At 38.9% G+C, this 14,282-nt stretch overlaps 2 protein-coding genes and 1 pseudogene across 2 annotated transcripts; 1 reads left to right on the top strand and 2 right to left on the bottom strand.

The window, feature by feature from the left end:
* Positions 1 to 983: 983 nt before the first annotated feature.
* LOC126615997 (uncharacterized) lies at positions 984 to 1,553 on the bottom strand. Its single transcript, XM_050283953.1, has one exon. The coding sequence runs from the start codon at positions 1,551 to 1,553 to the stop codon at positions 984 to 986; it is 570 nt and encodes a 189-aa protein (XP_050139910.1).
* Positions 1,554 to 4,781: 3,228 nt separating this feature from the next.
* LOC126615999 (uncharacterized) lies at positions 4,782 to 5,351 on the bottom strand. Its single transcript, XM_050283955.1, has one exon. It carries the CDS (start codon positions 5,349 to 5,351, stop codon positions 4,782 to 4,784), a length of 570 nt encoding a protein of 189 aa, XP_050139912.1.
* A 548-nt stretch (positions 5,352 to 5,899) lies between these two features.
* On the top strand, positions 5,900 to 13,085 carry LOC126615493 (GLABRA2 expression modulator-like; annotated as a pseudogene).
* Positions 13,086 to 14,282: the final 1,197 nt, after the last annotated feature.

The raw sequence follows: 14,282 nt of genomic DNA, 5'->3' as shown, positions 1-14,282 counted from the left end.
TCATATCAAATCAATTCTCTAAAATACTTTTCTTTATATTTTCCAATACCACCCGTCAAATTCATGATGTCATGAGTTAGCCATAAAAGAAATAAGATATAATTGAAACTTATTTTTGCTACAACGGATGTCATCGATATATAGGTTTTACTAGTCTCTTAAAGAGGAATACGATTTGCTGGATTGCACCCATGGTGAAAATTACTGCCCTTCGCTTCTAGGAGGGTCAGCATATTGGCACCAGACCTTGAGTTGGAAGTAGTGTGGTGGAATGCGGTTTTTTCTTTGAATTGTTGAAATTCCCACCCGCCTCAACAGATTCTGTTTCTTTCTTGCACAAATAGAGATGGAGGTCGAGATTCCACAACACCGCGACAATTCAATGAGCGAGCCAACTTCGTCTCTGAACTCAAGTCTTCACTTTCCTATCAACGGAAGGGTGCTCGACGTGACCAAACTTTAGAACTCTTTCTTGACGATCGACTTTTTTTGGTAAGATTGTGTAACCAAAACTCATTGAAAACTATAAGCAGTAGAAAAGTGAAGAAAAAGAAAATCCAAACCTCAAAACTCAAAAGTGTAATTGTATCAATATCAATGTGACTCCGTGTTGTGCGGTCATCGGAAATGCTATCATGGTTATATATGCACATTGCCAAGCGTTATTTTCTTCATCTATTCAAATTTGAATAATCAATAAAAGAATTATAGTTTGAAAGTTTCCACTGATGCTGTGAAGATTAGAGATGCATAGCAAATTGTGTTCTTAAGAATTCAACGTGTAGTATATTTGGGTATACGTGTTATATGGACAACCAAAAAGAGCAACACATAAGGATTCAATATTAAAACAACTTTTTGTTTTCATACAGTAATTTTTCATTTTCTTTTCTTTTACAAATTAAATATAGAGTAATCATATGTATATGATTTAGTATTCAAGTAATGCGTACTAAATTTAATACATTGTTCACGTATCTTTTCTAGATATGGAATAACTGGGAAGTAATGAGGAATGCAACATCCCTATATAACATGGTCAAAAAGTTTGACGAAGATACTAAATAAGGAAGTTCAATTTCGGTAGAGGTCAATGCTTTTCCGCAACGAACAATTTCGTCTTGTACTTGTGTGAGTATTTGGGAGACAGATTTGTCATTATCTTTGATCCCACGTATTGAGAAAGCTAAACCGTCTACTGCAAAATCATATGAATCTGCACATTGTTTTACTGCTCCGGAGCCCTTAACAATATTGTTGCCGGTGGTGTTGAGCGCATTGACAAAGAAAGCTTTGCTTTGTTGTGCATTTGTTAGTGCTAATTTAAGAATGGCTGTGTCAAGATCTTTGAGATTAGATGCTGATCGAGTTGGAATATCTTTCCAAAGAGATTTAACGCATTGCTTGTAGTTGTAGCCGAATTGGTCTTGGGTTTGCTTGCAAACGCTTCTAATTAATGGAGACGCTCTTGCATTTGCAAATGGTGTTGGAGACGATGAAAGACATAAGAGCAATGATGCAATGAAAGTTGCATATCCGATTGAGGAGTCCATTTCTCAAGGTGTATGTTTCTTAAATTGATGAAGTGATTTCAAATATTTGTTTGATTTATGGTATGGATGAACGGAGATCATATTTATAAACAGCTCAAGGAGCGGGTATGGGTCTAAATTTAGGAGTGCAGAAGATAAAGAAACCCATTTCTTTTGACATGACTAGTTTTCTGGTCCTTTAGTTTTTGTTTTTTCTTTAACGTACTAACTGATAACACACTGGATGCAAATCACCTAACCTATTCTAGTTTAATTAACCAACCCCTCATTTCTAGAAACTCCAACATAACCAAAAGTGATGCATGCTTATCAAAAGGATTTTTTCATTACATCGCAAGGATTAATTTAAAGGAAAACTAATGAAAATGATATAAAAACTTCGAGTTTTAACGATAAGGACAAAATAAAGGGTAAAATGAATAGTACCAGGATTGACTTTTTAGTGTAAAAATGTGGTTTTTCGTTAAAGTAAACAGTACCGAGAGCTTTTCGTTAAAATTCCTTTAATTTAAGTCATTTCATTTATTTTTTTTATAGATTCATTTACATCCATATTTACTTATCAATATATATGATGTTAGAAGAATCTAAAAAAATTCAAATGGATAGTATTAGAGGAGTTTCTTTTAGCCCATTTCGTCGTGTTCGGTTAGCAGTTTAGGAGGATCGAGCCCTATAAAGCGAGGTTACGATAGGCGGCCTATGAACGTGGGGACATGGACCCCTAACCTGGAACTCCAGCGCCTCATCCGGCCTCCGGAAAGTTTATGGAACCTAAGGGTTCTGGATTATAACATCCAAACTTGGGCCTTACACCATTCGAAGGAATAATCAAAAGGGCATTCTGATAATCAATTGAGGGAGCATAATCAAGAAATTTTGTGTTTGATTTCCAAACATATTCCGTTCACACCAATGTTTTAAATATCGCTAGGTCGTTATCGAGCGGCGGGTAGGGTTCTAACTAGTGGCCTAAGGTTTATTTTTTATCTTAATTAAATTTATTATATGACATACAAATAAGTGCATATATATATATTTAAAAAAATAAATAAGTAAAAATTATAATTGTAATGGGGAAACTTAAAATGAAAAATAAAAATAAAAATAAATTATATAAACTACTACAATTTATTGAAAACATCTAAGAACTATCGCAAAGAGTAGGGGTGGGCACGGTTTGGTTCGGTGCAGTTTTGAGTGAAACCGAAATTTTTTGCTGTTCGGTTCAGTGCGGTTTCAAACGGTTTCGGTTTGGTTTTTAAGAAAAAAATGTATAATTTGCAATTTAACATATTAATAAGCATTTCCCAGTAGCAATAGGAAAAAGACATTTGTTATATAAACAATTAGTATGTTGCATGCAGTTGTGATGTTAAAACATGTTTGTGCAACAAAAGCGTGTCCCGTACAAGGTATAACATAATACAAGTTGAATAACTTTGAATTCATTAAACGTGAGCGAAACTTTCATACTAGAATATGTGATATCATGCTTCAAATGAGTGGACTTCATTAGATCATTGTTCGACTCTTGATAACAACATCAGTCCACCCTTGTACATATATGTGTGTGTGTGTGTGATGGTATAAAATGACAAATGTCCTTCAAGTTAATGAACGAAAGAAAGTGATGAATGATGATATTCTAGTGTGGTTGAGTCCATACTAAGTGCATGGATTCTAACAAACAACCAATTAAAAGAATTTTAATATGGACATTTAATTAAATGTTGTTTAATATTTGAGGTGCGGTTTTCAAAAGCCAAAACCGAAACCAAACCGTTTTCTATGTTGCGGTTCGGTTTCAAAACCGAAACCGTTCCAAAACCGCAAAACCAAACCATTCGGTGCGGTTCGATATGGTTCGTGTTTCGATTTCGGTTTTCGGTTCTAAGTGCCCACCCCTAGCAAAGAGAGATGACCACATCGCATTCTTGGTTTCCTTTTTTTGTCTGGGAAAGGGTGAGTCAAGACTCAAAGTTAATTAAGAAAAAAAAACAAACAAACAAACACTTATTCTGCCTAGACCCACGTAGATGCCATACTTGATTTTCTAACCGTTGAGTAATTAATCGTGGTGCTGGCTAGCTGTCTAGACTTCTTTTTAGAAGATTCACCATATATCCTTCGCCTATCTTCATACATCTTCAGATCACATATTTTTCATCAATCTATATAATTAAAAAAAAATAAAAAACTTAAAACGAATTGGTTATCAAACTAGCTCTTAACTTTTAATTTTGTACCAAAATGTAATGATGGCTTATAGAAACCTAATGTATTCCACAATCGGAGTCAAAGCCCAGATTGAAAGTTATCAATTTGTTTTTACAACAGCGGATGTGATCGATATTAAGGTTTTACTAGTCTCTAAAAGTGGAATACGATTTGCTGGAATGCACCCACCAGTTTTCCAATGGCAGAAAGTACTACCCTTCGCTTCTAGGAAGTCAGCATATTAGCATCGGACCTTGAGTTGGAAGTGGTGTGGTGGTGCGCGGTCCTTTTCTTTGAGTTGTTGAAATTCCCACCTGCCTCAACAATTTATGTCTCTTTCTTGCACGGACGGAGATGGAGGTCAAGATTCCCACAGTACCACAACAATTCAATGAGCGAACCAACTTCGTCTCTGAAATCAAGTCTTCCTTTTGACCCGTGTATCCTATCAACGGAAGGGTGCTCAACGGACCAATCTTTAGATCTCTTTCTTGCCAATTGGCTTTTTCTTTGTGTGATTGTATACCCAAAACTCATTGAAAACTGAAAGCAGTAGAAAAGTGGAGAAAAAGAAAATCCAAACCTGAAAACTCAAAAGTGTAATTGTATCTGTATCAATGTGACTCCATGTTGTGCGGTCATTTTAAATGCTATTATGGTTATATATGCACATTGCCATGCGTTCTTTTCTTCATCTTTTCAAATTTGAATAATCAACAAAGAATTATAGTTTGAAAGTTTCCACTGATGCTGTCAAGATTAAAGATGCATAGCAAATTGTGTTATTAAGAATTCAACGTGTAGTATATCTGGGTATATGTGTAGTATGTATGGACAACCAAAATAACAACATAGAAGGATTCAATATTAAAACAATTTTTTGTTTTCTTACATTAATTGTTCATTCTTTTCTTTTCTTTTACAAATTAAACATACATTAATTATATGTATATTATTTAGTAATTAAGTAATGCGTACTTAATTTAATACATTGTTCACGTATCTTTTCTAGATATGGAATAACTGGGAAGTAATGAGGAATGCAATATCCTTATATAACATGGTCAAAAAGTTTGTTGAAGATACTAAATAAGGAAGTTCAATTTCAGTAGAGGTCAATGCCTTTTGGCAACGAACAATTTCATCTTGTACTTGTGTGAGTATTTGGGATACAGATTTGTCATTATCTTTGATCCCTTGTACTGAGAAAGCGAAACCGTCTACCGCAAAATCATATGAATCTGCACATTGTTTTACTGCTCCGGAGCCCTTAACAATATTGTTGCCAGTGGTGTTGAGTGCATTGACAAAGAAAGCTTTGCTTTGTTGTGCATTTGTTAGTGCTAATTTAAGAATGGCTGTGTCAAGATCTTTGAGATTAGATGCTGATCGAGTTGGAATATCTTTCCAAAGAGATTTTATGCATTGCTTGTAGTTGTAGCCAAATTGGTCTTGGGTTTGCTTGCAAACACTTCTAATTAATGGAAACGCTCGTGCATTTGCAAATGGTGTTGGAAACGATGAGAGACATAAGAGCAAGGATGCAATGAAAGTTACATATCCAATTGAGGACTCCATTGCTCAAGGTGTATGTTTCTTAAATTGAAGCTAAAGTGATTATAAATTATTCGTTTGGTTTAAGCAATGGATGAATGGAGATCATATTATAAACAACTCAAGAAGGGGGTATGGGTCTAAATTTAGGAGGGCCGAAGGTAAAGAAACCCATGTCTTTTGACGTGTTTAGTTTTCTGGTCCTTTCGTTTTTGTTTTTTCTCTTACGTACTAACTAATAACGCATTGGATGCAAACCACCAAACCTATTCTAGTTTAATTAACCAACTCATCCTTTCGAGAAACTCCAACATATCCAAAAGTGATGCATGCTTATGAAAAGTAATTTTTTTTTATTCCATTGCAATAATTAATTTAGCCATTTGATTTGTTTTTTGACAAATTCATCTACATCCATATTTACTTATCAATATATATGTTGTTAGAAGAATCTAAAAAATTCAAATTGATAGTGTTTGAGGAGTATCTTTTAACCCATTTCGTCATGTTCAATTAGCAATTTGGGAGGCTCGAGCCCTATTAAGCACGGTTGCGATAGGTGGCCTAGGGGCATGGGGACATGGATCCTTGACCCGGAAGTCCAGCGCCTTGTTCGACCTCCGAAAAGTTTGTCCAACCTAAGGGTTGTGGGTTATAACATTCAAACTTGAGCTTTGCGCCGTTTGAAGGAATAATGATTCGGAAATGAGCCGAGGGAGTATAATCAAGACATTTTGTGTTTGATTTCCAGAAACATTCCGTTCACACCAATGCTTTAAACATTGCTAGACCATTATCGAGCGGCAGTTAGGGTCTTAACTGTTGACCTAGGTTTTTTTTTTTTTTAATATCTTTATTAGATTTATTATCTGACATATAAATAGGTGCATATTTATACTTAAAATAAATAAATAAACTATACTTGTAATTGTAACATCCCACATCGTCCAGGGGAGTGGATCCTGTATGCCTTATATGTATATTTCCATCTCTTCCTAGCACGAGGCCTTTTGGGAGCTCATTGGCTTCGGGTTCCATCGGAACTCCGAAGTTAAGCGAGTTCGCGCGAGAGCAATCCCATGATGGCTGATCCACTGGGAAGTTCTCGTGTGAGTTCCCAGAAATAAAACTGTTAAAGCGTGGTCGGGGCCCAAAGCGGTCAATATCGTGCTATGACGGAGTCGAGCTAGGGATGTGGTGGGGGCTCGGGCCGGGATGTGACAATTTGGTATCAGAGCCAATCCCTGGCCGAGAGTGTGCCGACGAGGACGTCGGACCAGTAAGGGGGGTGGATTGTTACATCCCACATCGCCCAGGGGAGTGGATCCTGTAAGCCTTATATGTATATTCTCACCTCTTCCTAGCACAAGGCCTTTTGGGAGCTCACTGGCTTCGGGTTCCATCGGAACTCCGAAGTTAAGCGATTTCGCGCGAGAGCAATCCCATGATGGGTGACCCACTGAGAAGTTCTCGTATGAGTTCCTAGAAATAAAACCATGAGGGCGTGGTCGGGGCCCCAAAGCGGACAATATCGTGCTACAGCGGAATCGAGCTCGGACCGGGATGTGACATAATGAAAAAACTTAAAATGCAAAAAATAAATGTAAATAAATTATAAAGTACTACAAATTATTGAAAACATCAAAGAACTATCGCAAAGAGAGACGAACATATCACATTGGATGCAAACCACCAAACCTATTCTAGTTTAATTTGTTTTGAACTGAAACCAATTTCTCCTATCTAGAACATGACAAAAAGTGAAGCATGCTGAACAAAAGGATTTTATTTTATTTTATTACATCGGAAGGATTAATTTAGGCTATTTCATTTGCTTTTTACAAATTCCTCTACATTCATATTTACTTCTCGATAAAAATAATATATGGACTTCTGAAGAATCTCCACAAATTTATATTTTCTATAACAAATTTAAGTGTGTCTATCATATAAGCGAAAACGGAAAAGTATATATGAAACAATATCCAACAATATGCTTTAGTAGACAAAAGTTGGCATATTGTTTATCGGCATTTCTTTCTCTCTTTTTGTTGTTGTATACCGAGACAGACCCTTATCATCAGGATAGTCGTCCCTCTGAAACTTCAGGCACAGCCCAGGCAAACAATCCGTATGTCCATTATTCGCCTGTTCTGGTGACATCGAATTCTTCTACCAAGCGTTAGTGTTTTTGTTGTTCCCTTGTTTCTTTACGCAGTTCTCTTAAGAATCAATCCTTCGATTATAATAATGATCATTAGCTAGCCTTAATTTAACTGATAAAGAAATTTCTTTTGGGAAACTTTTGTACTCTAGTTTTATCCATGCTTATAAAAGTACCAAATTTTAAATTTTAGTGCTACTTGACTTCTTACATGTAAAAACCTTTTCAATTATAGTTTGACATATGTGAATCTCACGCAGATAATGTGGAGTAAAAAATAATAAAGAAAATTATGGAGGCGACACGTATACTTTTGGGTGAACATGGCAAAATTACCCTCAAGCTACACCGGAACTTCCACGCGCAAGTAACGGACCATAACGACTCAATCAAGGTCAATAGTGATCAAAATAGATATTTATTCAAAATCTATTTCATCCATACTCATCAAATCCTCCCCACAAGGTAACCCTCAATTATTCATTCAAATTAGGATTAATTACCTAAATTAATTGATTAATTTCCTAATTAATTAATTAATTTTCTAATTGATTGCAAGATATTATTTTGATATAATATCTTGTAATTACATCCAAAAACCACCATAAGTGGCCAGACCCCTTTTCTCAAAATAGGTGTCGGCCACTCCCCTATAAATAGCTCTCATTTCTCCCAAAAACCTAAGTTCATTCTTCTCCAAAAATTCTCTAAACACTTTCTTTCTCAAATTCTAACTTTGGCATCAGAGGTTCTTTGGCCAAAGCCCCCCCATTCATCGTGGGCGTGTGAGGCTCTTGGCCTTGACTTAAAGTGTTAATTGTTTTGTAGGTGCATTTTTGGCCAAGAAGAAGAAGGCGGAAATTTGCAACCACAAATTGGTGCTTTCATTGAGAGTTTGATTCACAAGCTCCAAGAAGACTCTCGCATTCAAGGTTTCTCAATTTTTTGTTCATTCGTAGATTTTTCATACGTTCTTATTCCTAGAATTTTTTCATATAAAAAATTCTTTGAATAAATGTAAAAGAAAAGTACAATGACAACAAATTTGGAAACCACAATGAACGAAACTTCTTACGTTCAAAGATTCGGATCAAGTGATGGAGATTGTGATGTAGCCCCACCACGACGATCCACAAGGCTCAATGCGGTGGCCAAAGGTGCAACTTGGCCACCACGGAGCACCACCACTATGGTAGCCACAGGGACCACCGTGCCAGTGAGGAGTGGGCCAGGTCCATGGCAGCAGACCATAGCCTTATGCGCTGCCACTACAGCAGCCCAAACCCAGGACCAAGCCCAGGCCTAGGCGATAGCAGCAGCTGCACAAGTATCCCAGCAGGTGGCTCAATCTGCAACCCATGTTGCAGGGCAGCCAAGCCATGCCCAGCATGAGCAAGCCCAAGGCGCATTGCAGGCCTGAGCTGCGTTGACCATTCCCTCGGCCTAAATCTAATGCGCTATCAGCGCTGCACTGCGCCCACATGCCCCGCACCGCGCCCACGTGCCCCGCACATGGCATTGCCCACTTCCGAGACCCAACCCACTCCCGTGGCTCACTTGGCGATCCTGACTATTCCAAAACCGGTTAAACAGTCCTGGATTCAGATTTCTAGACCAACAATTAAACTGGGGACATTTTACCCTATTTCTCCGCAGATTTGACATTTCCCAACTCAAATCTTGCGCCCAATGTCCACTACACTTCCGCTACTCAAGGAGACACATACTGTCTAAGCTCTCCCAACCCGAATAACGAACCACACTTGTCTCGACAAGTCATAGAGTTGACAAGCATCCACGCACAACAAACAACTTTGGTGAATCAGCTCTTGCAATGCACCAAGATGCAACATGCTCTAGACGAGGTTTCCCAAAGCATGACAAGGGCAGACGACGAACCTCTCTAGCAGCGTCCAGGCAAACGGCATCTCAACTAACTACGATCCCGCGTTCTAGCAGTTGACGCTCTCGTATGGATCCTCGAGATAGCGTATACTTTCATCTTAGCATGAGAATAAGCGTGCACTCCCAATCAAGCCCACGAATGAGCATACGTTCACGGTTGAGGCCACACTCAGATTATCAACATGGACAACCTTCTAGGCGAAGTGTTTATTCACAACTAAGCTCGCAAAGAGCATTCTCCACCTCACATTGGAGTAGGCAGCACGGTGGATGGAGAGAAGCAGTCACTCAATCTGGCTCAAGTTCAACCGATAGCCTGCAATTAGCCCGCTCGCTTGCCAGGGACATGCCATATGCACCGCAACCACGACATAGACGAGTCGAGCATAAGGAAGAGCGGCCTAGACCAATAGGTCACCACCGGGGGCAGCCGAAAGTTCCACTACCCTAGTAGAGGCAAATTCAAGAAAAAGTTGAGACGTTCCTGACTGAACGATTACGCGATTTCCAGTGCAACAAGGCTACTGATGATACGCTTCAACGAAACATGACCAACATAAGCAGGTCACCATTCACGGATAAGATTGAACAGACAGATCCACATTGCGGTTTCACTATGCCTCACTTCACTCTGTACAAGGGAGATGAAGATCTGGACCAACATCTTAAGCACTACTGTAGTACCATGATCCACTACAGGAACAACAACGCGATTTTGTGCAAATTTTTTGCCACAATCTACAAGGCGAGGTGCAAGACTGGTTTCACACACTGTCGCCACAAGGAATATTTGTTTAACCGCTCAATCAAAAGGACATCCGATCATCTTTTCAGCATCGTAAAAGGCCATTGGGAGACAGTTCGCGACTATATCAAAAGGTTCAAAGCGGAGAAGGCCAAGATTGTTGGCTATATCGAAGACATAGAATTGACAACATTCAAAAATGAGCTTATCACCGAACACCTTTTATTCAAAAAATTGATCATGGGATAAGAACTGACCATGGCAGCTTCGTATGCTTTGGCGGAGAAGCACGCATTATGGGACGAGGCCAAGGAGTCTAACAAAAATGAGTCAGTAAAGAAGCATCCCTCGACCAGTGAAGACTCAGCGCTCGAAACATTCACCAAGTTCACAGTTCCAATCGACCAAATTCTAAGTAAGCACAAGAATGAACCTTGGTTCGAATTGCCGCCACCCATGAAGGGCGATCTTACCAGGCTGGATCAGACAAAATATTGTGCATTCCATCAAGGACCAAGTCACACAACCAACGGCTGCCAGAAGTGGAAGCAGTACCTTGAGAAGCTAACAAATGAGGGCCAGTGCGACGAGTATCTTGGCAGGTCAATGACACAGCCTACATAAGCAAAAGAAATCTCCATCACCCCCTGAACCCCGTTAGTGTTTTTCCAAATAAGTTTAGGAGCTCGACGAACAAGACCTCACAAGTCGAGGATTATCCAGTTTCTTATGCAATTTCTACCTTCCAGCACGGTTGATCCGTTTCTTTATTCTCAATGAAGATTCAAGAAGTTATTCATAAGCCTCGCTCAACTGCTGTCAACAACAACTGCTCAAACCCCTATATGGGTATGCTCTTCAGTGTGAGAGGATAAACTAATCGATCTCCAGTGTGAGAGGGTAAACTAATCCCCCGACACCCATCTGGGTATACTCTCTAGTGCTAGAGGATAAGCTAATTGCTCTCTAGCGATAGGGTCAACCAATTCCCAAACACCCATATTGGTAAGCTCTCCAGTGCGAGAAAGCCACATAATTCAAAATGCTGATTGCTTGAAGACCAAATAGGCAGCAAATGGTGAGGGGGAGTAGCCACTTTGTACTCAACAGTTCGCTCATCTGACACTTCATCTTTAGCAGCTTCGATCTTGGCAGCTCCATCATTTACTGCTTCATCTATTGCAGTTGAGAAATCAAACTCAAGCAATTTCCTCATTTTTGGCAAATAGCCCAAACTGTGGCCCATACCACACCACTTCCTCGGCCCATAATGAGCCAGTCCTTGGCTTTATTCAAGCCGAGCAGCATAAACAATGGCCCCTGCCATACCACCTCTTTGGTCCATGCCAAGCCGACTCCTGGCCTCTGTCAATCGACATGCCACACCATCTCGACAGCTGCCCCGTGGTAGCACCACCCAAGAAGAAGACAAGGAGAATTAAGTTTTTCTTACATCAGTGCGACGCGAAGAAGACAAAGAAATCAACAGAAGATAGTTCTTTGCACGGGCAAGCAAACAAGAGTGCTAGGTGAGGGGGAACAAATATCCTCTAGTTTTCTCTCTTTCTTGTAGGGATAAATAACTGCCCTCCGAAGTTGATTTAATCCTCTACTTAAGGTAGGCTTAAATAGGCTTTGGAGGCGATTTTTTTCCCTTTGCTAGATGAATCTAATTCCAAGTCCAAGTGAGGATCTGCATCAAAGTTGGAGATCTCTACACATGCTGCCCTTTCCTGCGAGCAGCCTAGTAGATGTGGGGGCATTTGTGGAGTAAAAAATAATCAAGAAAAATATGGAGGCGACACATGTACTTTTGGGTGAAATTGACAAAATTACGCTCGAGCTACACCAGAACCACCATAAGTGGCTGGACCCCTTTACTCCAAATAGGGGCCGGCCACACCCCTATAAGTAGTTCCCATTTCTCCCAAAAACCTAAGTTCATTATTCTCTAAAAATTCTCTAAACATTCTCTTTATGAAATTCTAACTTTGGCCTCAGAGGTTCTTCGGCCAAAGCCCCCCCTCCCCCCCATTCATCGTGGGCGCGTGAGGCTTTTGACCTTGACCTAAGGTGTTAATTATTTTGCAAGTGCATTTTCGTCCAAGAAGAAGAATGCAAAAATTTGCAACCACAGATATGTTCGGATGATCGTTTTTATTTTTTATTTTTATTACTTTCTGCTGCTGGTCCGATGGCTAATATGGTTGAGGCATTGTGCCAGTGCGGTAAAAGGGTTGAAGTTGCCACCAGAAGAGCAGAGGCCAAGGCAGACAATGTCTGGAACCACCATGAGTTTCTCTCTAAATGAATTCCTATGTTAATTTCTCCCTTGCTATCAAGTTTAATAGAAGAAAAATGCCAATTTGTTAAGTTTTCTTTCTTGGTAGAGCCTACAGAAATTTTGAATTGATTGATCTTAATCGATCTTCATTTCGTGACAGTGAGAACGTGCCCGAGTTTCACAGACGTAATGATGGCAAAGCTAAATATCGGAACAAAGGTGCTTACTGCCGAAGCAGAAGAAAAAGTGTTTCAGTAGACATTTGAAAAAATGATAGGAAAAAAGCTCTTACATTCATATGCTTGCTATCTATCAACTTTTCCTGGAGCTGTGATTGGGATGTTGTACATCTCCGATAACGAATAGCCTTCTGCAGCGATTTCTCTTACTATTTGTGCCCAGGAAATCCAACTCTCATGCATTACAAGTTAGATATTCTAGTGGACATAAAATTCGAATTCTTCAGTTTTTCATTCGTCTAACAAGTTAGTTAATCTCACGTAGGTGGTGGTGCCGCTTGATCTGTTAAGAACAGTAAATCCTTCAGCAAACAATTGGAACCCTTCAGAAAAATAAATACAGATTGTCACAAGGGATGGTCATGAATTCTGGTTCATGGGGTTCATATCTTATGAGAAAGCCCTCAGGAATCTAAACTGAAGGAACGGTTGTTTGGTATCCATCTTGGATCCAATTTATTTGTTTATGAAACTAATGAGTATTAAGTAGTTTAGCGATATTAGTTGGATCCAAAAGGATGCTAACTCGAGTTATTTCAAATAGATTGCAGTGTAAAACTTTAACACCCCATTAAAGTTTTATGCACACTTTCCCATTTTCTGGTTTTGCTCATCTGCTATTTTCTAAAGCTTTTTATGAGAACCAAATGTTCCTAAAGTTAGTTGAAGCTTTATACATAAGACACAGAAGAACAGAGTATCTTTAATCAACTCTCTAGCAAGTATCATATCCATTTGGGAAGCATTAATATCTTGGGAAAATATTTTGCAAACGCTTTCTCCTTCTGCAATCCTTGTTTATTTATGGTCCCTTGATTCTCCCTTCATTTATTTAATCCAAAGATCAGAAATACAAGGGCATATGTAGTGTGTAGAAATCACTCTCCTTAATTTTTACATCAACGGCCCTTGAAAACAAGCAGAGGAAAACCCCAAATAACACAATTCTATATATGGCTTCCATTTTATTTCGAATCAGCTAAACAGTTTTTGATGCAGCACGAGCATAGAAGGATTACAAATGTAAATCTTGAAGAACAAAGGTTTGAGGAATCCACTAGAGATTGGGATAAAACCGAAAGGTTGTCTGGATTTTTTCTAAGTTGATGCATTACATTGGGAGCCAAATGACTTAAATAGACTTAAAAAACAGCCTCGGAAAGGCTCAAGGGTTTTGGGAATAAGAACAACATTAATCATACTTAAATAGAAAGATCCGATTTATATTACAGAATTTAAAATGTAGTTTTGGAAGCCCAAACGACCCTAAATCCATCAATATATCATAGCAAACCAGTGAGTTTAAACTAGGACGCCCTGCTCTTTTCGACAAGGTATCATGGACCCAAAACGGAGCACAGACGCCTAATCTGTAAACTACTGTTGCGCCCTTTCATATTCCTTAGGTCTATTTCATTCGGCCATTTGTTACATTAGTTTTACTCTCAGCTAGCAATTCAGTTGTTTGATTTATAATAGAATGAACGTATCTCACACAAACTTTGCTTTGTGTGTGTGTTTGAAAATAAAGGATTTAAGATAACTTTGGAGTTCTCTACAATCTCATAATTCTCGAATAAAACTTAAATATTTTATTCTTCTCCAAAGGGAGGTATTT

Source organism: Malus sylvestris, chromosome 3, assembly GCF_916048215.2.
Source record: "Malus sylvestris chromosome 3, drMalSylv7.2, whole genome shotgun sequence".
Lineage (NCBI taxonomy): Eukaryota > Viridiplantae > Streptophyta > Magnoliopsida > Rosales > Rosaceae > Malus > Malus sylvestris.
The sequence above is the reverse complement of the archived record's forward strand: the minus strand, read 5'-3'. Positions and strand labels throughout refer to the sequence as shown.

Bases quoted from the DNA above. Each gene is read 5' to 3' on its own strand.
- LOC126615997 (XM_050283953.1), bottom strand. From the start codon at position 1,553: ATGGACTCCTCAATCGGATATGCAACTTTCATTGCATCATTGCTCTTA.
- LOC126615999 (XM_050283955.1), bottom strand. From the start codon at position 5,351: ATGGAGTCCTCAATTGGATATGTAACTTTCATTGCATCCTTGCTCTTA.